Source organism: Geotrypetes seraphini, chromosome 4 (assembly GCF_902459505.1).
Source record: "Geotrypetes seraphini chromosome 4, aGeoSer1.1, whole genome shotgun sequence".
NCBI classification, from domain to species: Eukaryota; Metazoa; Chordata; class Amphibia; order Gymnophiona; family Dermophiidae; genus Geotrypetes; species Geotrypetes seraphini.
In genome coordinates this window covers 278814149-278841517 of record NC_047087.1, presented here as the reverse complement: position 1 = coordinate 278841517, position 27369 = coordinate 278814149, and the positions used below count along the sequence as shown (strand labels likewise).

At 41.4% G+C, this 27369-nt stretch overlaps 1 protein-coding gene across 4 annotated transcripts in view; it reads right to left on the bottom strand.

Annotated features, from left to right (window-relative positions):
- The window catches only part of ENTPD1 (ectonucleoside triphosphate diphosphohydrolase 1), a 163290-nt gene that overhangs the window by 29675 nt on the left and 106246 nt on the right, over positions 1-27369 (bottom strand). For all 4 annotated transcript variants that reach the window (XM_033941892.1, XM_033941890.1, XM_033941891.1 and 1 more), the window contains 5 exons: positions 25872-25999; positions 22420-22537; positions 13588-13738; positions 7555-7714; positions 4108-4338 (listed from right to left, as the gene is read on the bottom strand). In XM_033941892.1, coding sequence (XP_033797783.1) covers positions 4108-4338; positions 7555-7714; positions 13588-13738; positions 22420-22537; positions 25872-25877 — 666 coding nt within the window. In that variant the 5' untranslated portion in view covers positions 25878-25999. The remainder of the gene's footprint in view (positions 1-4107; positions 4339-7554; positions 7715-13587; positions 13739-22419; positions 22538-25871; positions 26000-27369) is intronic.

Sequence of the window (27369 nt, the reverse complement as noted above, 5' to 3'; positions counted from 1 at the left end):
ATGGCAAGCGGTGAATTCCCAACCCAATGGCCACATCCTCATCTCACCCATTGTAAAGAACTACAAAGACCGGTATACAATCAACAACATCCAACTACAGACCAGTAGCCAACATCCCCTTCTTCACCAAACTGATGGAAGGGCTGATCAACGCTGCCCTTATGAACTACCTAGATAAATTCTCAATACTTCACGAATACCAGTCAGGATTCCGCTCACACCACAGCACCGAAACAGCCCTAGCCTCCATCATATATCACATCACACAACTATTCAACTTAGGGAAACATGCACTAATACTCCAATTCAACCTTAGCAGCGCTTTCGACCTGATGGACCATGACATCCTATTCAACCAGCTAGGTATCTCAGGCCATGTACTCAACTGGTTTAGAGACTTCCTAAAAAACCGATCCTACCAAGTCATCAGCGAGCAAACCTATTGCCAGGTTTGGACCAACCCCTGTGGTGTCCCCCAAGGCTCCCCTTTATCAACCATTCTATTTAACCTATACATGTCTTCCCTAGGCCAGGAACTATCCAAATTAAACCTCCAATCATACATCAACCCGATGATATCACAATTATTGTTTCCATCTCTACACTGTCAACCAAACCCAGACAATTCATCTCATCAATCATCAACCAAGTAGAACAATGGTCAACAAACTCCAAATTAAAGTTAAATCCGGAAAAGACCAAGATTTTCTTGGCCTCCCCAACAAATAAACCAACAGAATCAACTATCAACCTAAATGGTAGGAACTTCTCAATCAACCCTACCATCAAAATCCTAGGAGTCACCCTAGATCAGCAACTGACATTCGAAGCCCACACCAACATCCTAATTAAAAAATGCTTCCTCTTATTATGAAAACTATGTACCCTAAAACCAAACTTCGATTTCACATCATTCAGATTGTTGGTCCAGTCTCTAGTCCTGATCTCACTGGACTATTGCAACATAATCTACCTAGGATCTCATAAAAAACCTACCAAGAAACTGAGACTCATCCAGAACACAGCCGTTCAACTAATCTTTGGATTGAAAAAATACCACATCACCCCATACTACAAGAAACTTCACTGGCTACCTATCGAGGCTAGAATAATGTTCAAATTTGGGTGCCTCTGATTCAAGACCCTCCTTGGCTCTTTCCCCCCCCCCTCCACCACCTCCTACAACACCTCACCCTACAGGACAAATTCTACCTCTCTCGCAGAACATTACTGTTCACATTTCCTTCTCCTAAAGGATGCAAATTCAAAAGATTCCTCAACAGGACACTCTCCTTTCAAGCGGGGATATGGAACAGCACCTTAAGAGACCTAATCCTGAATGCACTAACATACCACTCATTCAGAAAAATACTAAAAACACACTTATTCAACAAATTTATCTGACCCTTCAATTCTGCTCATCACCTATCTCGTCTTACATATTCCTACCTCCTTCCCTTTACCACCCCATCACTCAACTGTCTTTCACTCCTTCCCAAATCTAACTGATGTAATGTCACCTCGCTGTCCTACAGCTCCTCTTGTTGTACACCGTCTTGAACTAAAAAGGTATGATGGGATATAAATAAAGCTATTATTATTATTATCATGTATGTCTGATCATTCCTGCTTTTATATTATTGCTTTTAAAATTGTTATTGTCTGGTTTTATTTCTATTTATGTATTATGTCATATGGCATTTTTATAATTTGTTCTAGGACTCCTGATGCAGGCACTCTAGCCGAAACACGGTCCATGTTGAGTCCATGATTTACCAGAAGCCTATGTTTGACTAAACTGTTTCATGTATGGGTTTTTTTAAAAAAATGTATTTATTTATTTATAATTTCCAAATTAACATTTGAAGATTTAACTTGTACAGAAAGTGATTTAAAACAAAGAAAAATTTTTTTTTCCCCCAAATGTATAGAGAAAGATATTGCTTAATCAACTCAAGTCCACAATAAGATCCAAGATGCAATATAAACAACATAATAAGAATAATTCATAAGAAGCGTAGCACACGGTTAATTGATATACAGGCATCTAATACACTTAATGCCGTCATTTCTTCCCCTTCTTCAGACGGGAGAAAGAGAGAAAAGCCGTCAGCTGGAATGGCTCAAAGAAAACATATTTCTGAGAATTATATTGTATTATATACTTGCATGGGTGACGAAGATAAAGTCGCCCCAATATCTAAAACTCCAGGTTTTAATAAGAGAAATTATTTTCTTTGCCTTTGTGTTTGTCTCTTGCCAAATCAGGAAACATTTGTATCTTAAAATCCAAAAACTTTTTCTCTTTATTTTTAAAGAAAATTCTCAAAAGCCAATTTTTATCCAAAGTAAGAGCTAATGTCACTATTAATGTTGCTGGTATAGCACTTTGCTTATCTGATAGCTCAAGTAAAGCCAATACATCAATTGGACTTTGGTTTCTTTCCTGTTGTTGATTCTGATTTTTATTTGGCAAGTAATAAACCTGCGTGAATGTTAGCAGTGAATCTTCAGGGACTTCCAATATCTCTATTAACATTTCTCGTGGGGTAATTGTTGTAATTCGAAGAAAATTAATCAATCTAAGATTACTCCTAGAGAAATTATCAAATGTCTCAATCTTCCTTCTTAAATTTACATTGTCCTTCATTAATGTCTCTTGAATTAATTTAGAAGATTTGAGTTCTTCCTTAATATTCTGGACATTTGTTTTTGATTCACCAAGGTCTTGTTTTATTTGACCAACTCTTGCATTTTTATCTTCCCTTCAAAATACTCATGATTAATATTCACAGCCTTAACTAAATTGGCAACCAGATCCCACAAGGCATCCAAAGTCACTTTAAAGAATGCAAGTCTATTGCTATAGAGTTCTGCTATGGTTTCTCTCCTCTCCCTCTCTTCTGGGTCGGGTCTGACCCTGATGCTCCTCCATCCTCGTCCATACTCAGGCTTTGCTGAAAACTCTGGGAACCCGAGTCGGTATCTGCCTCACCATCCCCGGTAACCTTCGTGGGATAGTGCATGTCGACTTCCAGCTGCCTCTCAACCCCTGGGGAACTGGTGGCCCGAGGATTAGGGGGAGGTGCTCTCGCATCAGGACTCAGCATGGTCTCGAAAGCCCGCAGATACGCCTCCATTCCGTTCCCCGGAAGCGTCTCAGACAAGGGCATCACTGACGGGACTGAGGCGCCTTGCATCCACCTTAGTAAATCTTCAATATTGCCAAAAGGTAGCTGTTCCGGAGTGTCGTGAGTTTCCAGCGACGGAATTAAATTTTAAGAAGAACCTTTTACAAGCGGTAGCTCAGTAACCTGTGACCAAGGCCATCTTGGATCCAACTATGGTTTTATTTGGTTGCTATTAAAGTGGGTTTGAAGACCAGGCCTCTCTCTGCTCTTCTTTTTGGATTATACTGAAAATCAGGACCCCCTTAGAGAAGCACTGGAGGCCTAGCACTGTAGAATGTAAACATCATTAAGGACCTGGTTCTCTAGGAATTTTCTCCCATCCTATGTCTCCAGGAAAAGACTCTGGCAAATCAGGCCCCAGTAGCGGAATGCAAGAACTAGCGTCAACCTTATTTTTCAGAATTTGAAACTTTAATGACTGAACAAACTTTTCCAGAAATACGTTTTTGCTTCCATTGAGATTACATCTGTTAATTACACTTCCAGATGTCATTTTTGACAGAGAAAATAGAACCACTGCCTCAAATAACCAGGTCTACAACATATGTCACACAGAAATCACACCATAATGATCCACAAACATCAAGATCTGGAAAAAATAATCAGTCCTAACAAATAATTGAAAAGGAAATGTTGGGACACTCTACTCACATGTGTTTCTCTCCATTATGAATAACTGTTTGACACAGGGAGTTTCCTCATTAACAACTGTTTTCAATCTGTCTAAAATGAAAGCAAATCGTAATCCGTGTATCAAAAAGTTATTTATGATGTTAACAGAAGCATGTACATTTAACAGAAACTGCACTCAGACACACTTCTGGTCCGTGGGAATTAGAAAAAGTGTCATCTTCAGCCATGTCAACAAGTTAAAACGTTAGACTGTACCTGCAGACCACAGACCTGTTCCGCTTACCTTTACATCGTTGGCCAGTCGTAGTCGAAGGGCTTGGTCCTTCCCATAACAAAGGAAGCTATGTGTATAGACATTGTAGGTTTTACCATAAAGGCGGAAAAGCATGAAATTTTCTGGCGATTCATTAATACTGTCTGTTGGCTCAAATGTTATCTGTGTTGAAGCTCCTCCAAGATCTAAGGCCCCTGACGTTTCTGTCGATGTTTGCTGAAAAGGCATCCAGCTGGAACTCTGAAACAGCAAAGAAATATCAAAAGCTTTTAAGAGGTCAGCAGATCCTCTTACGAGAGGGAGGTTAATCCACTGAACTATTTAACAGCTATGCCACATGCTGATACAAATTTAAAGACCACCCTTTCTCAAGGCTTTTTCTGGAGCTCACTGTTAGGATTCATAGCAAGCGCCTTTATTTATTGGTCCACTGATGGAGCCTAGGAAACTCAAATAGCTTTTCTGCCATTCCCATGTTAAAAATAAATAAATGAATGTATGTCCTCTATGAGTCAGATGGGGTTGTGAGAAGGAAGAGCATGGCAGGCTGCGAAATTGAGCTCTATGGACTATAGTCTAGGGCAGTGGTTCCCAACCCTGTCCTGGAGGAACACCAGGCCAATTGGGTTTTCAGGCTAGCCCTAATGAATATGCATGAAGCAAATTTGCATGCCTATCACTTCCATCATATGCAAATCTCTCTCATGCATATTCATTAGGGCTAGCCTGAAAACCCGATTGGCCTGGTGTTCCTCCAGGACAGGGTTGGGAATCACTGGTCTAGGGATACTAACACTAAAGATTCCTTGGAAGCTCCCCTTATAAAAATATTCTCCGGTTTCATAACACCTCAAACAGTCCCTACAGCTGTCACACTAACCTTTTACTTGAAGTCAATTAGGCCGATTTACTCATTAATAATGTAGGCATCTACATGATTTAGGTGCCTCATACATAGAATTTGCTTGTTTGAAGGAAATTTTATAGTCATGCCTAGTTATACATTGTTATGTGCCTATTTTACAAGTAAAGTATGTGTCTATTTAACTTTATAAAATACTAGCATAGATGTTAAGAATACATGTACATGTAGGTATAGACATATTAAGAAATATTATAATCTACAAACAAGTACTGACTTCACCCTTGCTCCATACTTTCACATTAGTCGGCATTTTATAAGAGATCGGTACCATGGAATGATGCTACTATTTGGGTTTTTGCCAGGTACTTGTGACCTGGATTGGCCATCGTAAAGTCGGGATACTGGGCTAGATGGACCACTGGTCCAATCCTGTAAGATTGTACTTATGTTCTTACTGCATTTAGTCACTCTGAGAGACCAAAACTAGGTGGTCCCCTCAAAAGTTATCCCATTCAGGGTAATTTTATACAGGATCTTTTGCCCATTATGCAAATATAAGCATGTAAAATGTCACTTATAAAATTAAACCTACATAAAAGTGCATATGATGGCAAGAAAATATATTTTTATGCAACATGGGTGAAAGCATGTTTGGGGGAAATTCTGGTGGAGCATGGCTGGAGTTGTGAATTGTGTTGCTCATAAAGTGCATATATACATTTGCACCTGCTCCTAAGTAGGTGTAAATATATATGGATTAATTTTATGAAGGTCATTTCATAAATAATGCACACTATTTTTTTTAAATTTACGTGTTTTTTCAAGTATTTCTTTACAATCCTTCAATATAGTCTCCCTGCTTTGCAATGACTGAGTCTCAACATTCGGGAAGCTTCATTATTCCATCCGAGACACTGTTTTAGTTCAGTTGCCGAATGGCTCGGGTACCGGTGGAAGAAAGCTCTTCCAGAGATGCAAAACGATGTCCACGCATAGGTTGTTTCAACTTTGGAAAAAGGTCAAAGTCTGGTGGTCTCATGTCTGGACTGTAGGGAGCATGAGGTAACACCTCCCAGCCGTGTTTGTGTAGTTTTTCAATGACATTCCCTATGTGCGGGCGAGCGTTGTCACGAAGAATGATTAGCTCAGCCAAGAGCAACTGAGGTCGGGTTTTGTGCATTTTTCTATGCATTCTTTTGCAAAAAAATCATAATACACTGCTGTGACACTTCTTCCACATGGAACTTTGTCTGTGATGATGATGCCTTTATGATCATAAGCAAAAATCACCATTTGTTTGACTTTTGATTGAGCTCATTAAAATTTTTTTTGTCGTGGGGAAGATGGAACTCTCCAGTTGTCATTGAAAAACTACATGAATACGGCTGGGAGGTGTTACCTCATGCTCCCTACAGTCCAGACATGAGTCCACCAGACTTCAACCTTTTTCCAAAGTTGAAACAACCTATGCGTGGACATCATTTTGCATCTCTGGAAGAGCTTTCTTCCGCCGGTACCCGAGCCATTCGGCAACTGAACAAAAATGGTGTCTTGGATGGAATAATGAAGCTTCCCAGACGTTGGGACTCAGTCATTGCAGAGCAGGGAGACTATGGGCCTCTTTTACAAAGCCGTGCTAGTGGCTGCCCTGTGCTAACGGCTCCGAAGCCCATAGAGATTTAAAGAGTTTCGGGGCTGTTGCCGTGTGGCTTTGTAAAAGAGGCAGTATATTGAAAGACTGTAAAGAAATACTTGAAAGAAAAAAAAACAAAAAACCCCAACAATGTAAATTTTAAAAAGTGTGCATTATTTATGAAATGACCCTCATACCTGTAATACCTGCAGGGTTTGTACTGATATTTTATAAAGACACATAGGAACTTATATGTCTCTATAAAATAGGCCCACAACAAGCACCTACTTGGTCTCCTCACCTTTTTATAGCACTTATTAAAGCATATGGGGGCCTTTTCTTGGAAAATAATGCTTCAAAATCAAAAGACTAGATTTTGACAAAATAGGTCACTAAACTCTGAGTGTGCAAAATACTCATATAAAGAAAACTCAAAAACATTCAAAAAATCTGTCTTGGGATGTTAGAAGGGAATTGAAGGGGACCATATGCAAACAATCAAGAAAAATCATTTATTTCAAAGAGAAAGGGAGCCAATATCAAAGGGAGCCAATATCTCCCATTGGCTCTACTGAGAAACAAAGACTGAAGAGGACCCACATGAAAACACAAAGCATGAATTTGCATGCATGGTAGGATCTGTCAAAGACTTCCAGAACTTTCTAGCTGGAAAGGCTTTTCCCATGCAGGTTCTGTTGAATGACATCACCCATCTTTGAGGACTTGATATCCTGAGTTTGACCTCAAAGAAAATACATTTTCATTATGGAAAGAAGACAAAGGATTTATCTTCTAGAAGTGAGAAACCCGCATTAACATCTTTAAAATCAAACATGCTAGGAATTAAAGGAATTAAAAAAAACACAAAACTGCAAATACATAGTCTACAACAGGGAAACTAGGCACTGGCAATTTATATATATATATTTCAGTTTCTAGATGTCCCCGAGTGCCATACCTGCTTGAAGTTGCCCAGCATATAATTAATGCTGATCCAGCCATAAGCTCCTTCCTCCTGTCCTGTGATGATTCTACAACCTTGGAAATCAAAGGGATACAAACGTAGACTCTTCTCCACTGATAAGAGGACTTTATCAGCAATTTTATTGTTGTCTAAACTAAACACAAAGAAATATAAGGGTTAATTTTCAAAAAACGTATTTAATGTTTCACTTAGAAGCTTAAATTTAGGATGATTTTTCAGCCAGATATAGGTTCCTACATTTTTAACTGAAAATTCACTTAAATTTGCCTAGGTTTAGGTGACTACTGCTTTTTGATCTACCTTAATTCTACTTCTCCAGCAGCCCTTAATGTAAGTGCCTAATGAAAACAGCAAGGCTCTGTTCAAAGGGACTGTCCAGCTAATCTTTTGAATTAACAGGACAAAACTGAAATTTTCCCTCTGGTTACTGGATACACTTTCTTCAGGCAACCAGTTTCCCAGGCAGCACTGGGGGTATTCTTTGGGGTATAGTTTCACTTGGTGTTCTTTGGGGTATAGTTTCACTGTCTGGCCAAATTTGGCAGGGGTAAATGACCCCCCCCCAAAAAAAAAAAAATATATGGTCAAAAGTGAATTAGCCAAAGTTAATCTGCTATTTATCCCAAGCTGTTGCCTTGATATAACTGGCTGAGCATCTAAGAGGGAAATTTTATGACAGGGTAGGCTGTGAAGGCACAAAAGTGCATATGTTCCAGAAAAGAAGTGGAAAAAGCATAAGTGTAATCAAGAAATTGCATGAAACAAGCTCAATTGATTGCAAGGCAGGAATGACAGGGTAGAAAGAAAGTGAGGAAGAATGGCATTACATGGTAAAGATAATTATTCGAACGACATGTCTTATGGGGTAAGGAAAATGCACTGTAGGTTAATCAGGAAAATGGAATGTAAAAATTTATTTGCATTGGTGTGATTCACAGGCGGAATAAGCAGGTGACAATTTAATGGAAGACATTCACAATATAACCATGACAGGGAAAGCACTACTCATAGGTAAGTTCAATATTCCGAATGCTGATTGAAATATCCTTGTGTGGAGTCATCTACAAGTAAGGAGATCATAAATTCTCTAAAGGGAAAACTGTTCCAGCATTTGGTACTAGAACTGATGCAGGTTGGGGCCATAATAGATCAACCCCCCCCCCCCAAAAAAAAAAAAATATATATATTCAACAGGACTTAGGGCTAGATTCACTAAGCTCACCTTTGCTGGGTGATCCATGGGCGATCCATGTCCGAGTCTTGCCGGGCAACTGATTCACTAAAGAGTCCCCATGCAAATTACCTGATCGGATGCACACCCCATGGATCGCTGCAGAGCGATCGTGATGTACGCACAGACCATCCTGGTTGGCTCTAGATGCGATTCAAGCATGAGTTTGGTCTTCGAGGTCAAAACAAAGGTGGAGGGGTGGCTGCAATACTCGCTGGCCCAAGAAAAGTTTCTAATGAGCAGTGTGTGTGAGAGGCTTGTTTTTGGGTAGAGTGGGTACAAGGAACAGCGGGGAATCATCGGTGTGTTGGGGCAGATGTATTTGATGTAAAAGAAAAGGCTTTTAACCCATGGGTTAAAACCGTGGGTTAAAAACACAGGCTCGCATTGCACTTCGCTTTGGTGGCAGAGAGCATGATTTTCAGGGCGGCAGAGAGCATGATTTCGGGGCTGCAGAGAGCAGGAGAGCCGGCAAGGACAGCTGCAACTGGTCCTCAGCAGTCGCTTCTTTTTGGATCAGCCAGTCCAGTCGGTGTTCCTTCTTCTCTTTAGTGAATCGCTGCTTTCCTACTTTGCATGGCATTTCTCCTCATTTGCATGTGCAGATCGGATTGGGAGGAAGGTTAGTGAATCGGCTCGGAGTCGCAAACTGGTCGGGACATGATTGGTAAGCTTAGTGAATCTAGACCTTAGTCGGCTGGGAACGGCTCTTAGCAGGCTAAATCTCATTTGGCCAGCTATCCACTGATATTTAGGTGACAGGTCAAAAGCGCGTGCCGACAAAGGCGCACGGGGAAACTGAGTGCAAGGCGGAAGCCCGCGCCAAAGAAAAACAGTGTTTTAAGGGGCTCCGACGGGGGTGGGGGGGAACCCCCCCCCCCACTTTACTGAATACAGATCGCGCTGGCGTTGTGGGGGGTTGTAACCCCCCACGTTATACTGAAAAGTTTACTTTTTCCCTAAAAAACAGGGAAAAAGTTAAGTTTCCAGTATAATGTAGGGGGTTACAACCCCACAACGCCCGGCGCGATCTGTATTCAGTAAAGTGAGGGGGGTTCCCCACCAACACCCCCATTGGAGCCCCTTAAAACACTGTTTTTCTTCAGTGCGGGCTTCCGCCTTGTGCTCAGTTGTCTCGGCGCGCCTTTGTCGGCGCGCGCTTTTGACTATGAACCGATACTTAGCGGGAGATAGCCAGCTATCTCCCGCTGAATATTGGGTTCACTGGCCAGCCCAGAGACCAACTGGCCAACTACTCTTACTGGCATTTTAAACTGTGTTAATTTGATAGATAATTGAATTACATCCCATAGATTAAAACTGAATAAAGATAAAAGCAAGTTCTTATGGCTTGGTTCACTGGACTACCATCTCAGCATTGCAATATTGGGGTGGATTGTTTTGTTTTTGAGAGTACTTTTAGGATCTTAGGAGTTGACAATCTCTTAACAAAGAAGACTTATGCGAATCGGATAATCAAGAGATCATTTCATCTGCTAAAAAACAAAAAACAACAACTTTGCTGGATTTAAAAATAGTTTGATAATCTGGCGGATTACAAAAGAAACTAGCTGGACTTCTAGGCGGTTCACATCAAAGAGGGCTGGACAATCAGCGAATTACAGAATGCAAGAAGTGAGGGTACAATTGCTTATATTGTCCAGAAATGACTTTTCTAATTTAGCCTTTCCTGGTTCTACAGAAGCCTTTCTCAATCATTTACAGATTGGTCAGAATGCAGCAGTTAGATTAATTTTCTCATTTACCACTCCCCCCCTTACTAAACCGCAATAGCGGGTATTAGCGCAGGGAGCTGCGCTGAATGCTCTGCGCTGCTCCTGACACCTATGGGCGTTGGGAGCAGCGCGGAGCATTTGGCACGGCTCCCTGCGCTAATAACCGCTATCGCGGTTTAGTAAATTTAAATCAGTGACTTCTTTTATGAAGAAACTTCACTGAGTGCAAACTTCAGTGAACTTAGTGGGGTATAAATCCTGTGTAAGTATCTGAACTTGTGTCCCTTGGCTTACAATCCACTGCACTACCTACTAGTCTGTTCCATTAATCTGCTCGCGGCCATGTTCAGAATGGTCATCATACCTGTAGCTGACCTACAGCCTGGTTTTCCTTTCTGGTTTCTCTTTCAAGGGGAGAGGGATGGGAACCGCAAACATTTGAGGATAAAGGAGGCATCAGATCCCCCCAGTGCAGTGATGTAGTAAGGGGGAGCATGGTCCGCCCCGGGCGCCGTCTTCCTAGGGGCGTGGCACCCCTCCTTCTCTTAGTCCCCTCCTCTCCTTGCCACACGCACGCCCCTTGCCTTTCTCCATACCATTTTTACTTCCCCGGCACGAGTTTGCTGCCCGTGTCGGCATCGGCGCTCTCTTCGATATCACTTCCAGGACCCGCACCTAGAAAGTGACGTCAAAGGGCGAGCCAACACAGACATGGTGCTCACGCTGGAGAAGTTAAAAAGGCACAGGGAAAGGGAAGAGGGTGTGCGTGCAGCAGGGGTGGGGCGCCACCACCCCAAGCGCCGCTCACTCTTACTACGCCACTGCTCCAGTGGTCAGCTGCTCCAGAGCACCTTTTTTTTTTAAACTAAAATGTGACTGAAACAGATCTAGATTTCAAAAAAACCCTTCTTTTTAGACCTGGACATTTTTTTCCCATTTAAAAATAATTGTTGCACATCCTGCTTCTAGACTCCCTAGATCTGCCCATAACATGCATATAACATGTTCCTTTGCTATCTGTATGAACTGCAGCGTGAAATGTCCAAATTCTGACTTTCCAAATCAGGATTTGGACATGAACTTTTTTTTTTTAGCATTTTGAGGTGTCCCATCTTCTTTGAAAATGAGCACCTCAATGTTTGACACGTAGTTAGGAAAATATTTGTCATGTTAAATGCTGTTTTGGGTTCAGAGCCTGGAAATTATTTATTTGCCACTGGTTTGGCTTCTGAACCATAACAATACAGCCCAGCTCCTCATGATGACCAAGCATTCCCATCCGCGATACTCTCTGCCTTTCCATTCTCTTGGTACTCTTTGCAGGTGACCAAGTGTGACACAATACAATAGACCTAGTTTGGTCCAGGTAAGTTTCTAATGGGATAAGCAACCTCCAATTCTCACTTAGGTTTTCAGGATGTCCTTAATAAATAATATATATAATAATAATAACTTTATTCTTCTATACTGCCATAGTCAGATGACTTCTAGGCGGTTCACATCGAAGAGGTCTGGACAATCAGCGAATTACAGATTGCAAGAAGTGAGGGTACAACTTATTACACAAGAAATGGATAAAAGGAAAATATGAAACTTAAGTAAGAAATATGGATCTCATGTATGCAACCCAGGGAATAAGAACATAAGAAGTTGCCACCACTGGGTCAGACCATTGGTCCATCGCGCCCAGCGGTCCGCTCTCGCGGCAGCCCGTCAGGTCCATGACCTGTAATGTGGTTCCTGTCCGTTTCTGTAACCTACCTCTTCTTTTTTATCTGTAACCCTCAATCCCCTTTTCTTTTAGGAACTTGTCTAAACCTTCCTTGAAACCCTGCAATGTGCTCTGGGCTATCACAACCTCCGGAAGCGCGTTCCATGTGTCCACCACCCTCTGGGTAAAAAAGAACCTCCTAGCATTTGTTCTAAACCTGTCCCCTCTCAATTTTTCCGAGTGACCCCTTGTGTTAGTGGTTCCCCACAGTCTGAAAAATCTGTCCCTGTCCACTTTCTCTATGCCCCTCAGGATTTTGAAGGTTTCTATCATGTCTCCTCTAAGTCTCCGTTTTTCCAGGGAGAAGAGCCCCAGCATCTTCAACCTGTCAGCATACAAATAGTTTTCCATACCTTTTATCAATTTAGTTGCTCTCCTCTGGACCCCCTCGAGTACTGCCATGTCCTTCTTGAGGTACGGCGACCAGTATTGGACACAGTACTCCAGATGTGGGCGCACCATTGCACGATACAGCGGCATGATGACTTCCTTCGTCCTGGTTGAGATACCCTTTTTAATGATACCCAACATTCTGTTCGCTTTCTTTGAGGCCGTTGCGCACTGAGTTGATGCTTTCAATGTTGTGTCCACCATCACCCCCAGGTCTCTTTCAAGGTTGCTTACCCCTAGCAGTGATCCCCCCATTTTGTAGCTGAACATCGGGTTCTTCTTACCTACATGCATGACCTTACATTTCTCTATATTAAAACTCATTTGCCATTTTTTTGCCCACTCTTCCAGTCTTGTTAGGTCTCTTTGCAGGACCTCACAGTCTTCCGCGTTTCTAACCCTGCTGCAAAGCTTGGTGTCATCAGCAAATTTGATAACCTCACATGTCACATGTCGAAGCTTGACAATCAACGGGTTGCAGAATGTGGAAAATGATGGAACAACATATTACACAAGAAATAGACAGAGGGAACATAAAACTTAGGAAGTTTAGTGAGGCTTCTGTTTAGGAGATGAATCTGTCAAACAGCAATTTTAATACAAATCTGTGTTCTGCATATTCATATGGACTCAAGAAGATATGCAATTTTCAGATGGAACGTCACACAAGGTGTGATAAATGTGTTGGCTCCATTATGTTTTAATGAATATATAACGGAAGTTCATATCCATGGAAGACGAAAAGGTCAAGCCACTAGCAGACATTCCCTATGACTTTTCCAGCAATCTGCTTCATTCTGATTTTACAGCAAGAAAACAAGATACTTTGCCATTTGCTAAGCAGTGAACGTAATGAGTTGCTGTTACTTGTGCAGTACCTGAGCAACCGCATGCCAGCTGTGGCTCCTAAGTAAACAGGAGTATCTCTGTGCTCCTTCTTCGGAATTACTTGCTTGGCTGTGTTCATACAATCTTGTAGAGACAGTCCGGCTTTTTCCACATCTTTGCTGTAACTAGAGATACCAGGGCCTATAAATAGGAAAGCAAGCATATTTGATTTCAGATGCAATGTCTGATTCTCTGGCAATGCTGCACACTGCCACTATGCGAAACCATTTCCCAACAGAACTAGGAGTTCTGTGGGTTTGACCAAGATACTTTAGTTTTAGAGACCCAACCGAGGGTGGCTCCTGCTAATCTGCTGGAAGGACCATGAGTAGGGTTACAAGACGTCCGGATTTCCCTAGATATGTCCTCCTTTTGAGGACATGTCTAGGGGTCCAGATGGCTTTTCAAAACCTGGCACTTTGCCCAGGTTTTGAAAAGCTTCTATGAAATTGCCACCAGTCAGGAGGGCATCCGTGCATGCCCTCCTGCCTGATGAGAGCAAGCAGCGGGGGCGGGGCTAGGGCAGGATTGGGGGTGGGACTGGGGCATGACGGAGTGGGGATGGGTGGAACTGGGTGGGTCTAGGGCAGGGGTCTCAAAGTCCCTCTTTGAGGGCCGCAATCCAGTCGGGTTTTCAGAATTTCCCCAATGACTATGCATGAGATCTATGTGCATGCACTGCTTTCAATGCATATTCATTAGGGAAATCCTGAAACCCGACTGGATTGCGGCCCTCAAGGAGGGATTTTGAGATCCCTGGTCTAGGGGGTCCAGATTTTCCTAACCATGAGGCAGAGCAATAAGTACTTGTCAAAGCAGTTTTTACATTCAGGTACTCAAGCATTTTTCCCTGTCCATCCCGGCGGGTTCACAATCTACTTAGTGTATCTTGGGCAATGGAAATTTAAGTGACTTGCCCAGGGTCACAAGAGGCAGCGCTGGGCTTGAACCCACAACCTTGGCTCTAACCATGCAGTTCCCATGATGAGAAAACAGCCAAATAAAAACAAATAAAATGACCAATTCCAAAAAGTACATGGGAAAAGACATGAAATGAAATGAAAATTATCAGGTTGCCTTTTCCTAGTTTGCATAATGCAGCTTTCAATGAAATCATGACCTGGAAGGAGAGACAATGAGAGTGAAACTCAGCTAAAGGATGGAATTAAAGGGCAAAAAAAAAAAAAAAAAAAAAGACAGGAAGAGAAAAAAAAGCAAAGACACTGAGAAACGGGGAAGAAAAAGTTGAAGAAAGAAGGGGTACGGGTTTTCGAAGGAGAGGGCAAAGAGGGAGACGGCATGAGTGCAAAAGGGACAGGGTTGGGGAAGTGGCAACAGATTACAAAGAGCAGTTCAGTGATTTTTACTGTTGCAGTGAGAAAAAAACAAAAAACAAACCGCAGACTAGTATGTACAAGATGCAGGCGATGTTTATTATACCTAATTTTTAATGCAGTTAATGATACCATCCGATTACAAACCCAGGGACCCGACACGGTCCGTGTTTCAGAGAACACGCCTTCTTCAGGGGTCCATGGTTGATAAGGTGTGAAATACACCTCAATAAAAAGGAATAAAACAAACACCTGTGTGAATTAGATTCTCGGGCCAACTATGTGACGCAAAGAGTCTGAAAAAAGTCTGAAAAAAACGAGAAAAAGCCAAAGAACATCTACAGAAGAGAAACCTGACATGACAAAAAATAAATTGGAGTAAATCTGAGGTTCTTCCACTAAATGTACATTGTCCAAAAGGATTATTTGATTCATTCCCCTTCCTTTGGAAGGGAGAGAGTATAAAATATTTAAGTATTTGGATACAGAAAACGTTGGAAGAGACGATGAAAGTAAATGAGAAGTCTTTACTGCTGAAGGTTACAGAATGTGTGAGCAATGGAACCCTTTACATCTTTCTTAGTGGGGGAGAGTCCAAACTGTTAAGATGATGATTCTGCCTGTGGTTTGCTACTAAATGAGCATCCTTACCAAATTTATTTGGCTAGGTAAAACTGCTAGAATTGCTTTAGTATCTTTACAAAAACCAATTACGGCAGGTGGGGTAAATTTCCCAAACTTTTATAGCTACCATCAAGCCTATATAATGCGTCAGGTTATGTATTGGATCCTCCCTGAGCGCATGGAAAATCTTCCAGACTGGTTATGGTTGGAATGGCAACTCCTGTTTCCATTGAGATTGAGTCACATTTTAAGTATCAAATTACCTAGGTTATATAAGGACAATAGAATTTTATCAGTCACTTGGCACACATTAAAATTTATTAATAATTTAACACCTATTCCAATTCATAAATCCACATGTCAGTCCCTTTGGCTGAACTCCAAGATTCAAATAGGCGAGTTTAAGATCATCTGGAAGTATTGGATGAAGGCAGGCATACGTACTCTGGATGATGTAGTATCAGATGGAACGCTGCTTTACTTTTCACGAATGCAACAAACATTTGGTATTGCAAAGTCTCAAGTATATAAGTGGTTGCAGTTGAAGCAGGCCATTCAGAAGGGGATCCCTGATTGGTAAAATCTTAAAAATCAGTATAGTGTGCCGATCCTATGCTTCCAGACAGCTTTCCTAGGACATCAGGCCGCTCAGTGGTACAAATTAATATCTGAATTTTTGAATAAGAAACCAAAGACTGGTCTTTTAGACATCTGGAGCACTGAGATAAAGCAGCAGATTTCTGTCTCAATGGCCACGAATTTGGACTTGGAGGATGAGATGTACGGCTTCTGCATCTATGAGACAAACATGGTTTTTCTTGTTACATAGATCTTTTTGGACCCCTGTTCGTTTACAGAAATTGGATAGTTCTAAGTCTAAGATGCTGGTACTGTCATCTCGATGTAGGGACATTGGATCATCTACTGTTCTATTGTCCATTGATACTTAGATTTTGGAGATCCATTTGGGATCAAGTGAATGAAGTATTGGAAAATCCTGTGGCATTGACGTATGATACAGTGCTATTTGACACATTGAGGGCTAAAAGTCAAATATCTTCCCATAATAATAAACTTCTCTTTATTATGACAGGGGTAGCCATACAACTTATTTTGAGGAACTGGGATAGGTTAAATTATACTTTCTGGTGGGAATCTCTATGCCACACTTTTAAAATGGAACATATGATGGCCATACAACAGGGACATTATAGGAAATTTATAGATGTTTGGGAGCCATTGACAATATTCTGTAAGGAATAATGGCTGATTTTTCCCTTTGATCATACACGTCCAGGGTTGGTGTGGAGATACTTTTGAGTGCAATTGTTGGATATGTAGAAAAGGGAGGATGATATATGTATTTGTCATAAAATGTAATTTGATAGAATTTAAGTGCTGTTAAAGAGTAAAATGTCTGTATAATATGTTGCACTTATTTTTGGCTTTAAAATTAATAAAGATATTTTTTTAAAAACAAAAAAAACGAGACATTCTCCAAAAATTTTGCATGTAAATAATGTCGATGGACAGCAGGGGAGATTTGCCGGACAGCGGGGAAGATTTGCTCAATTTACATGTGTCGCGTCGCATCGATTCGGTGACTGGCACATGCACAGAATATAAAAGGAAAGAGGCGTGAATGTGCGCATGTCACTGGGAAGCAGCATGATGCAATCAACAAGGGTGTTGTTTGAGGATAGAATACGAGTACGTCACCTGCGTGCAACACATGTGGCTGTAACAGTCGTAAAAGCTGTAATGTCGCAAGCAGTGTGTCAATCATAGGCATACAAGAGCTATTGGATGAGTGAGAGGGGATAGGCTACTTATCGCGAATAAAACATGCCCTGCCTTTCTCTAAAAAAATCAGTAAGGTAAATCTTGTAATCGGTTTTATGTAAAATTTAATAATCATGGCCCACAGCACAGAAACACACAAGATAAGGGTATCATACGCGCTCAAGAATAAAAGTTGGCTTTTAACAAGCGTGCATAAAACATGCCTGTCTCCCCATAAACTCAAAAGAATCGTGTGAGATTTTTATACCCCCCACTATATAGATAAAATTTTTTTCAATTGCCACAGTCAAAACACAAGTGCTGGCACTGTAACGGCACCCCTGGAGCAGTCGCTGGTTTTTGACACCAAAAGCTGGCGCCGCTCTTTGAAAATGTGTTGCCAAATTTTAAGAATCGACCAGAGGGCTCATTTCAGTGTTAAATAGCACATTTGCATGCCATTGTCGGAGACAGCTAGAAACTTTGCTAGAGACAGAGTTAGTCCATTTTGATAATCCGCCGCTAACATACGTGCAGGCAAAACCGCCAGAAAACCATTTTGCGGCCGCGTTAAAAGTTTTGAGAATCTTGCCCTCAGTTGTTAATTATTCAAATGTTTTACGAGCTGATTATTAGTCTGCAGGTGATGGCAAAAGCCACTCATCCATGGGCATAGCTGTAGTGTAGGGGGGGGGGAGAGCGATGTTAAAACACAAACGCTCCGCCTGATCATAGGGCATACATGCGCATTCCACTGGCAATGGACATGGACACCTGTTGGCTTTGACTGACAAGACATCAGAGCCTGATCCCCAAGTTTGCCTTTCTTGCTGCTGGAAAGGTAGCAGCTGTGTTTAGACCTGTTCAGGTGACTACAAGGCTGGGAGTTTGTGCTGTGCCAGTCCCTGGGGAAGTTAGGTGCTGGAGCTCTATAGACAGTCTTGGGATTCTGCGGGAGAAAAAATAACTTGCTCTTGTCACCTTTAACCATCTCCTTCCTGCCATTTCCTCATGATACGATGCTTGCGTTACCTCCTGCTGTCTTCCTGCCCTGGCCACATGTGAGAAGAATACACCCAAAAAAAAAAACACATAAAAAAGTAGAATGAAATGAAAATTAACTTTGTCAATTCAATTGCACTAATAGATCATAAATAGAAGAAGGCAAAACCTCAGACCATATTGCTGCGTCTTATAACAGCCAAAGGCTATTGACAAATGCAATGCTATGGTTTCAATTATTGGTCCGCCTCCATCCTTTTTATATGAATGCATTCATTAAGTGCTATAATTGATATTTTAAAAAAAAATTTTCAGGAAATGTTATAATTTTGTATAAATAAAGTTATTATGATTGTCCAAGGTAATAATAATAAAGTTGTATGAGGTCACAGAAAAAGTTCTGTGCAAAATGGCAGTTTTGTGCAAAAAGGCAATTCTATGCAAAAATAGCAGTTTAATCATAAATAGATAAAGATTTCAAAGTTTATCAGTGAAACTGACTCTGTTTGTACTATCAAAAAATTCATGAAACATAGAAACCACTTATCTTGGTGGCACAAAAACTGACTGACTGATCCGTTTCGTTAGAGAATCCATTTCTTCAGAGAATCAGTTAGAAAAGCAATAGTGCTGACTGAGCCATGATGATAGCTTTCCTGAAAAAAGTTAAATGGGCTGTATCAGACCTGAATAGTAACGCTCATGTGAGGACAGACCAGGAATGAGAGGAACCGCAGCCTCTGCTGATGAGCCTGCTCCAGAACCACTACTAGCAACCTGGGTGGACCTTAGAGCTATCAGAGACCAAAGAGAACTACAGATGAAATAAATGGGTTGTAACTGTCGTAGGTGAACAGTGAGCACTGCGGGGATTAAATAACTGTGGTCTATGCTCAGTCTATGCCAGGGGGTCTGCAGGGCTGAGGTGAGTTAGAAGTAGTGCTGAAGCTGAAAGAGGTCTCAGTTTAACGAATATAATTTATACAAGCGTTAGAAATAGTCAGACAGTAAATCATATATCAGATTTAGGGCTCCTTTTACTAAGCTGTGCTAGCGGTTTTAGCATGCGCTTAGCGCACGCTAAATTACCTCGTGCGCTAGATGCTAACGCCACCACTGAGCTGGCATTAGTTTTTAGCGTGTAGCGTGAGATTAGCACGCGCTAATCTGCAGCGCGTGCTAAAAACGCTACCGCAGCTTAGTAAAAGGAGCTCTTAATGCCAATATATTTATTGTGAAAAGAGTTAGCAGATTGGGATGAAACATCATTTGTTAAATCTTGGATGAATAGCAAAGATAGGCCCCCTTTTATCAAGCCACGTTAGGGTTTTTTGGGGGGGGGTTTTATCGCCAGCCATTGTGGTAAAAGCTTCCTAAGTTAGTACTGGAGTACCCCTTTGCCAGATAGGTTTTCAGGATAACCACAGTGAATATGAATGAGATTCATTTGCATACCCTGCCTCCATTGTATGCAGATCTCTTTCATGCATATTCATTGTGGATATCCTGAAAACCAAAGGGGTACTCCAGGACTGACTTGGAAAACACTGCTATAGAGTGAAGTTGTTTACCTTTAACATGGGTTTTCTGTAGACTGCAGGGGAATGCAGTCACACTTGTTGGTGAAGTGCTAGACTCATCCTGTGTGTTGGTGCTCTCCCCTAGCTACAGTAAGCTTTTGGCTTACTGGGCATGTGCAAGGAATCCCGCCTCCTGTATCCCCTCCCCTGCCTTGCCAGTTTTGTCTCTAGTTGAAGATGGTCAGTAGGTCTGAAGTGAGGATGGCGGGAGGGTAAGTGTGACTGCTGTCTACAGAGAACCCATGTTACAAGTAAGCAACTCTTGTCTTCTTGTAACTTCATTGAGTGTCGAGTAATTTTTGATGGAGTAAAAAAATCAATCCACTTGCACCCGTTCTACATAACTCAGGATTTTGTAGACTTCAATCATATCTCCCCTTAGCTGTCTCTTTTCCAAGTTGAAGAGCCCTAACCTCTTTAGTCTTTCCTCATAAGAGAAGAGTTTCATCCTCTTTATCATCTTGGTCACTCTTCTTTGAACCTTTTCTAGTTCTGCTGTATCTTTGAGATAAGGCGACCAGAATTGAATGCAGTAATACAGAGGCATTATAACATTTAGTCTTGTTTACCATCCCCTTTCTAATTACTTGTGTGCGTTTTTGGCTGCTGCTGCACATTGGGCGGAAGGTTTCAGCATAATGACACCAAGTTCTTTTTCTTGGGTGCTGACCCCCAAGGTAGACCAGTTAGTGCTGTTGAATTTGCTGCTAACTGACCATTTCCTAAATAGTGGGACCATGTCCTAAAGAGCGGGACAAGGGCACAGTGTGAACGAAATGCCTACTTAGTCAGTTAACAGCAGTTTTCAGTCCACTAACTGGCTAAGTCAGTGTCCTGCAAACTTTCTCGAGCCACGGCACACTAAACATATGGCCGTGGCTTGAGGCATCCAGAAGTGCGTGGACGTTGCTGTGATGATGTCATGTGAGCCTGTATAGGTATGTGCGACTCACAAATGGAAGATTAGATTAGATGATTGTGTGATGCCATCATGTCGACGTCCGCACACGTGTGACGGGCCCCGAGATGCCAGAAAGAAGCATGGAAGAAGGCTGGAGAGAAGGGGTGGTGCTGACGCCAGCCGATTGTCTACAGGACGTACCTCTCGCCACAAGAGGCACTTTCTGTAGGCAATCAGCCGGCACCAGTGCCCCTCCTCCTCCCCAGTGTGTTGCGGCACACCTGAAATCTCAGAAGGCACACAGTTTGTGATACACTGGGCTAAGTAATTGCATAAATTTAGGCCAACAAAAAAGCTGTCTTAACTTTATGCACGAAAGATAACTAGGCACCAGTCTGAGTATCAGTAAGCACTTGGGTAAGTCCCAGGGGATTTCCGAGACCAGACATTCAATTTCGGGAGCCAAGCATGCCACGGCATTGTATATCTGGGATCAGTTCAGCCCATGGCTGTGATCAGCTCAGATGCCACCTACTGCCTTGGGCTGAATATCGGGTGGGATGTCGTTTACTCTGTAAAAGGATGCTAAGAATTGTACGACACTTTCTGAAAAGTACATCCATATTTTGAAAATTAATAAAGAAAACATTCATTTAAAAAAAAAAAAAGCTCGGTTGGAGGTCTAGGGTACTATTGGTAAAAATTTTCCATATTTCTGTGCCTTTATCTTATAAGTTTATTATCCTGAAAAGTGTATGCTTCTCTGATCTTTCTGATGATGACTGTAAATTGATTGATACTTTGTTGGCAATTCCCTTAAAAGTTGTATGTTCTTCCTGGAAGGATTTAAAACAATTATCTTTTGATAAATGGTGGAACCTTCTCTGTTTAACCTATAGATATGACTCTTACATTGCAAAAAAAAAAAAAAAATCCAATTCTATGCATGCATTCTCACGTAAATGGTCAACATTGAAAGGGTTTCTTGTTTTATTACATTCTGTGACCTTAATATGTAATCGGTCTATAGCATTTCTTTGTTCAAATGTTGGCTATATTGTACTTATCTCCCCTTCGCGTTTATTCCCCAATATGATTTATTTTTCTAGTATCGAAATTATCATTATGCTTGATGTTACTTGTTTCTTTAAAATGCAAATAAAATAGACTAAGACTGGAAAAAAAAAATAGCTTGGAAAGACATTTGTAGAATTACTGTATATTTAATGCCTTCACCAGTCTTCCATTGAAATGGCACACTCAGAACCTGGGCCATAATCTGTGTATTCTTCCATAAGAAGATAATACATACTGAGAAACTCTGCAACTTCACTCAGATTCGCAGTGTCTCCATGTGTTTCAACCCATGGAATCTCACATCAGCTGGGCTATTATGCACTATAATATTGCACTTGAGCTAACAGATGGGATGGACACAGGAATAAACTCCACAGACCTTTAAAACTGCTGAGCAGGATGTAGCCACCATTGATTCCTTGTGTATGTTGGGGCAGTTGGGGGAAGAGGAAGGAGGGTTAGCAGGCAGGGAAGCAGAGACCCTCCTTTGTACCTATCATCGCCGTTCTCTTTTTTTCTTACCGTCAACTTTACACACTTCCACCTGCTGCACGACTCCAGTGTCGTTCTCTTTTTCTGCCGGCCAGTTGTACACATACACACTAGTGTGGGAGGAGCCAGCATCCAGCACAATGCCGTACTGAAGGGGAATACAAGAAGCGATCTGGTCAGTCACAATACTCTCCTAGATCCCTCAGATCCCTACATCATACAAAATTCAAATGCCTGGGAACAGTGGGAATGCTGCGTGCACTGCAGGGGTGACCAGATAACTCTATGTAAGAAGGGAAAGGCTGAGTTAGTCTACATTTTATTCCCACTGCTTCGGTGATAGGCTGCTAATTTGTTTTTAAATCAAGGGGCTGCACTGGAGACAATTTTTACTTAAATAATCTAATAAGTGTCCCCTGCGTTCCCCTTCCCGAACACTGGATTAAACTGAATTTAAGTAAATTTATGTTGCAACAGGTCAAAACCAAGACCAGGCGTAGCCTCTTTCTTCAGGCATGGTGTATCTTTATAGTCACACAAACAGAAAAGGCAAGTAAGTTGTCCCAATCAACCAGTGGAAATTTTACTGAATATAGAAAGTTTCTACAGGGTTGTTTGTTTCACCTCATAGAGTACGTAAACTAAGGTCCCGACTAGGATCCCAGTTTCGGCAGTGTAAACCGCATTCCTCAGGGGACTTACAAACAACTACTCCGATCCCTGTTGCTTCCATTATGTATTGCTAGGGGGGAGGGGTGGAACACTGGGCTCAAAGCTCCCGGATCGCTCCATCCCAGAGGGGTGGGGCTTGCAGTTCCATGTACGTGTTCCTTGTCCAGATCCCAATGGATTGCTTGAGAACAGCACTCTTTGGCAGAGAACAGAAAACCAATGAAAAAGAACTGCTAACTTTGAGATCTAGGAGTCTAAAATGGCCTCTCTGAAAACTGATGTGCTAAGTTCCTAAATGTAGGTATCTAGTTTCACTATCCACCACATTCTATAATAGGTTGCCTAAATTTAAACGCCATTTGAGCGCTTAAATATATAGAGTACTGCCAATAGAGTACTGCCATTCATAGACGTGTACACTTATGTGCATCTAAGCACTAGTCTTTAATTACATGCTAAAATGGCTTAGCAGTAATTGCACGGGGGCATTCACAATGAAGGAACATGGATGTGTGATGATAGGGCTGACATTTACGTGGTTTGCTCATAGAATATTGTAAGTTCTGTAAATAAATGCAAAATTTTAGATGCTCACATTTATGCCAGCCATAAACTTGGCATAAGTGATTGCATCTATATGTAGGCACGCCATTGCTGGTTTACATTAGTATTCTTACAAAAGGTGCTTATAGCCTGCACAAATATGGTGCCTAAACTTTAGTGCCTAGTTAGTTATACAAATGTCCTCATAGAGAATGACATGGTGACAGAATTTGTCACCATCCCTGCAGATAACCACGGGAAACCATTCGGTGTCATTCTTTAGTGTCTGTCCCAACCTCAGTCCTTCTACACCAGCATTCTTCAATGTAAGGCTTGAGAGTCAGTGGCTGTGCCTATTCATACTCTGATTCTTATGTGAGTCAAGTATAGGATAATGAAGCCATTGTGACATCACTGATGAGGCTGGCTTTTAGGCATTGGTGGAATGAGGCATTATGACATCACAATCTCAGCTCTGGAATGTTGCTACTCTTTGTTTCTGCCAGGTACTTGGTACCTGGGCTGGCCACTGTTAGAAACAGGATACTGGGCTTGATGGACCTTCAGTCTGTTCCAGTATGGTAATGCTTATGGTCTTATGTTCTAACCATCCGGTCTCATTCTTTAGTGTCTATCTCAACCTCAGTCCTTCTACACCAGCATTTTTAAATGCAAGGCTTGAGGGTCAGTGGCTGTGCCTATTCATACTCTGATTCTTGTGTGAGCCGAGTATAGGATAATGAAACATAGAAACATGATGGCAGATAAAGCCAGTCTGCTCATCCACAGTAACTATTATCTCTTTTAAGAGATCCCACGTGCCTATCGCAGACTTTCATGAATTCAGACACAGTTTCAGTCTCCACCACCTCTTCCGGGAGACTGTTCCACTCATCTAACACCCTTTCTGTAAAAAAAAGTATTCCCTTAGATTACTCCTGAGCCTATCATCTTTTAACTTCATCCTATGCCCTCTCATTCCAGAGCTTCCTTTCAACTGAAAGAGACTTGACTCATGCACATTTACATCAGGTAGATATTTAAACGTTTCTATCATATCTCCCCTCTCCCGCTTTCCTCCAAAGTATACAGATTGATATCTTTAAGTCTGTCCCCATACGCCTTATGACAAAGACCATACACCATTTTAGTAGCCTTCCTCTGGACTGACTCCATCCTTTTTATATCTTTTTGAAGGTGTGGCCTCCAGAATTGCACACACTATTCTAAATGAGGTTTCACCAAAGTCTTATACAGGAGCATCAATACCACATTTTTCCTACAGGCTATACCTCTCCCTATGCACCCTAGCATCCTCCTAGCTTTCGCCGTTACCTCTTCAACCTGTGTGGCTCACCTTGACAAGATTTTAGAGATGGGGAATGATGGGGTTTTAATATATAATTTAGGGTGGTGGGGGTTCTGAGGGGAGTTGTGATATTTTGGTTCCTGACATTGATGTTTTTAGTATTTGTTTTATTTTCATAAAAGAAACTTTCTAAAGTTGAGTTAGACACTAAAGAATGAGACCGGATGGTTAGAACATAAGACCATAAGCATTACCATATCGGAACAGACTGAAGGTCCATCAAGTTGGGGTTAAATCTTTTTTTTGAGAATTTGTAGAGTTTCAAGTGATGTTGTATATTGATTGTTGATTTTTCTATACACTTGGTGTAAAATTTAAAATGAATAAAGATATATTAAAAAAAATAAAAAAAAATTATTCATACAAAGAAAAGAACATAAAACACTCTCTAAAAGCCCGATATGGCAATGTTAAGCCCCCCCCCCCCCCATACACATACAAAAAACAGCATGCTGTGTTCCTCCTCTGACAGTGGAAAGTTTGTACCTTCCAGACAGGTGAATATCTAGAATTGTACCTTCTGGTTTTACACTGTGCCCCTGATGCAGCCCTGCAGGGGGTAAAACATGGCCATGTTGCGTTTATAGAGACTGTTTTATGCTCTTAATGTATATTCAATAAATTTTATGCATACCATGTTGGTCTGCTTTGTGTTTTGCTGCACTAGATCACATGACCAAAGAATATGCTTGCAGCATATATTTGCACACAATGAAAGCAGTGCATGCTGTTCACTGTGCACATCCTGACTAGGTAGCTCTTGACGACCAGTTTGAAAAATGCAGCCCTAGACAATTCATCTTCCCACTCAGGAAAGAACACCCATTAGTAACTACAGACTTCCTGTTACCTTAACTGTCAGGCAGAAATTAGTCCCAACTAATGTGCTTTGGGTTACCTTCATATTCTTCGGAAGGGGTTTATTCTGCACCACTGCTACAGTAATTAAAGCAACTGCTCCCAAGACGAATAGAAATCCCAGGATGATCAGGACCTTTTTGGACCATGATATCTTCTGTTTGGAACCTATAGCCACAAAAGAGAAAAGAAACTGTATCACTAGGGACAAAGTCTTAAAGACACAAAATTAGGTACATTTTTCAGACAAGCTCCATATTGCAGCTAGAAGAATACCAGGTGCCAGGTCAATATACGTCAAAAAAAATGTGGCGCCTTGGACTGAGGAGCCAAAACTGGGCCTGGGAATCCCTGCAGCATCCAGGGCTAGACAGCTTTATCGGATCTGAGAAGGGTCTGGGGCTAAGAAGTCACCTCCACATCTGCAGGAGTGCTGCTGTGGTAGGAGCCAGGCTAAGGAGCTGCTGCTACAGGGCAGGGGCCATGGGCAACAAAATCAAATCATAACAAAGCCGTGTTCAAAGACATCTTCTTCCTGGTCCTAACTCTTTAAAAAAAAAATAAAAAAATATTCTACCCTTTCTCAATACCATTCTCTCTCAAGATCCCTAAAGATACTGTAACTCAAAACACAGGATTTCTAAGTGTACAGAATGCACGAACTACCAGACGTGCTATGCAGAAGAGATGAACAAGCAAGGAGATGAGAGAGGCAGGCCGTTCAAATGGTCTAATTCATTAATCGAAAACAAAGAAATTGACCGTGGATAATCCACAGAGAATAAAGAGTCCAAGAAAAACCAAAAAACAGTGTGGAGAGACGATGTTCCTGAAATGGACTTTATTATTAAAAATATTTATAAAAAGTCAACATAGCAATCCACATCATCTCTCCAGTGTTTTTTGGTTTTTCTTGGCCAATTCATTAATCACTATGTTGCAGTGAATCAGCATACGTATACTGCACCTGTTGGAGCTACTTTTCCCATAGAAATAAATTAATAGACTGGCCACATCGTCTGACAACCATGACCAGGAAGTTAGATGGGAGCTGAGGACGGTGCAAGCAGCAGGTGTAAATGCCTTTTTCTAGATACTGATCCATTATGACTGCTGCTTGTTGAAGAATTTTCCCATGATTCTTTGTATAAGCCTTTTTGACTCATTATTTCTACATTTGATTTTCTGAGTATTATTTATTCATGTTTGTCTGATCTTATTTGTTTTATAGAATTATGTATATAAAATTATGTAAACCGTTTAGGTTTAAACGGTATAGAATTTCTTTTTTTTAATAAATAAATTAAATAAGTAGAGGTCTTAATGTAGGAGTTCCTGGATTTTTTTTCCCCTGAACAGAAATTGGCGGCATGTGTGTTCACTGCGGCCCGCCTTGCTTTGGCGCAATGTTGGCGCACCCCTCTGATACCGAACCTTCTCAGTTTATTCTTGTTTGGATTACTTGCAAATGATGTCTAAATTGACAGCCTTACAGCGTAACACCCTGGTAACCTATTTTAAGATATGGAAACCATATG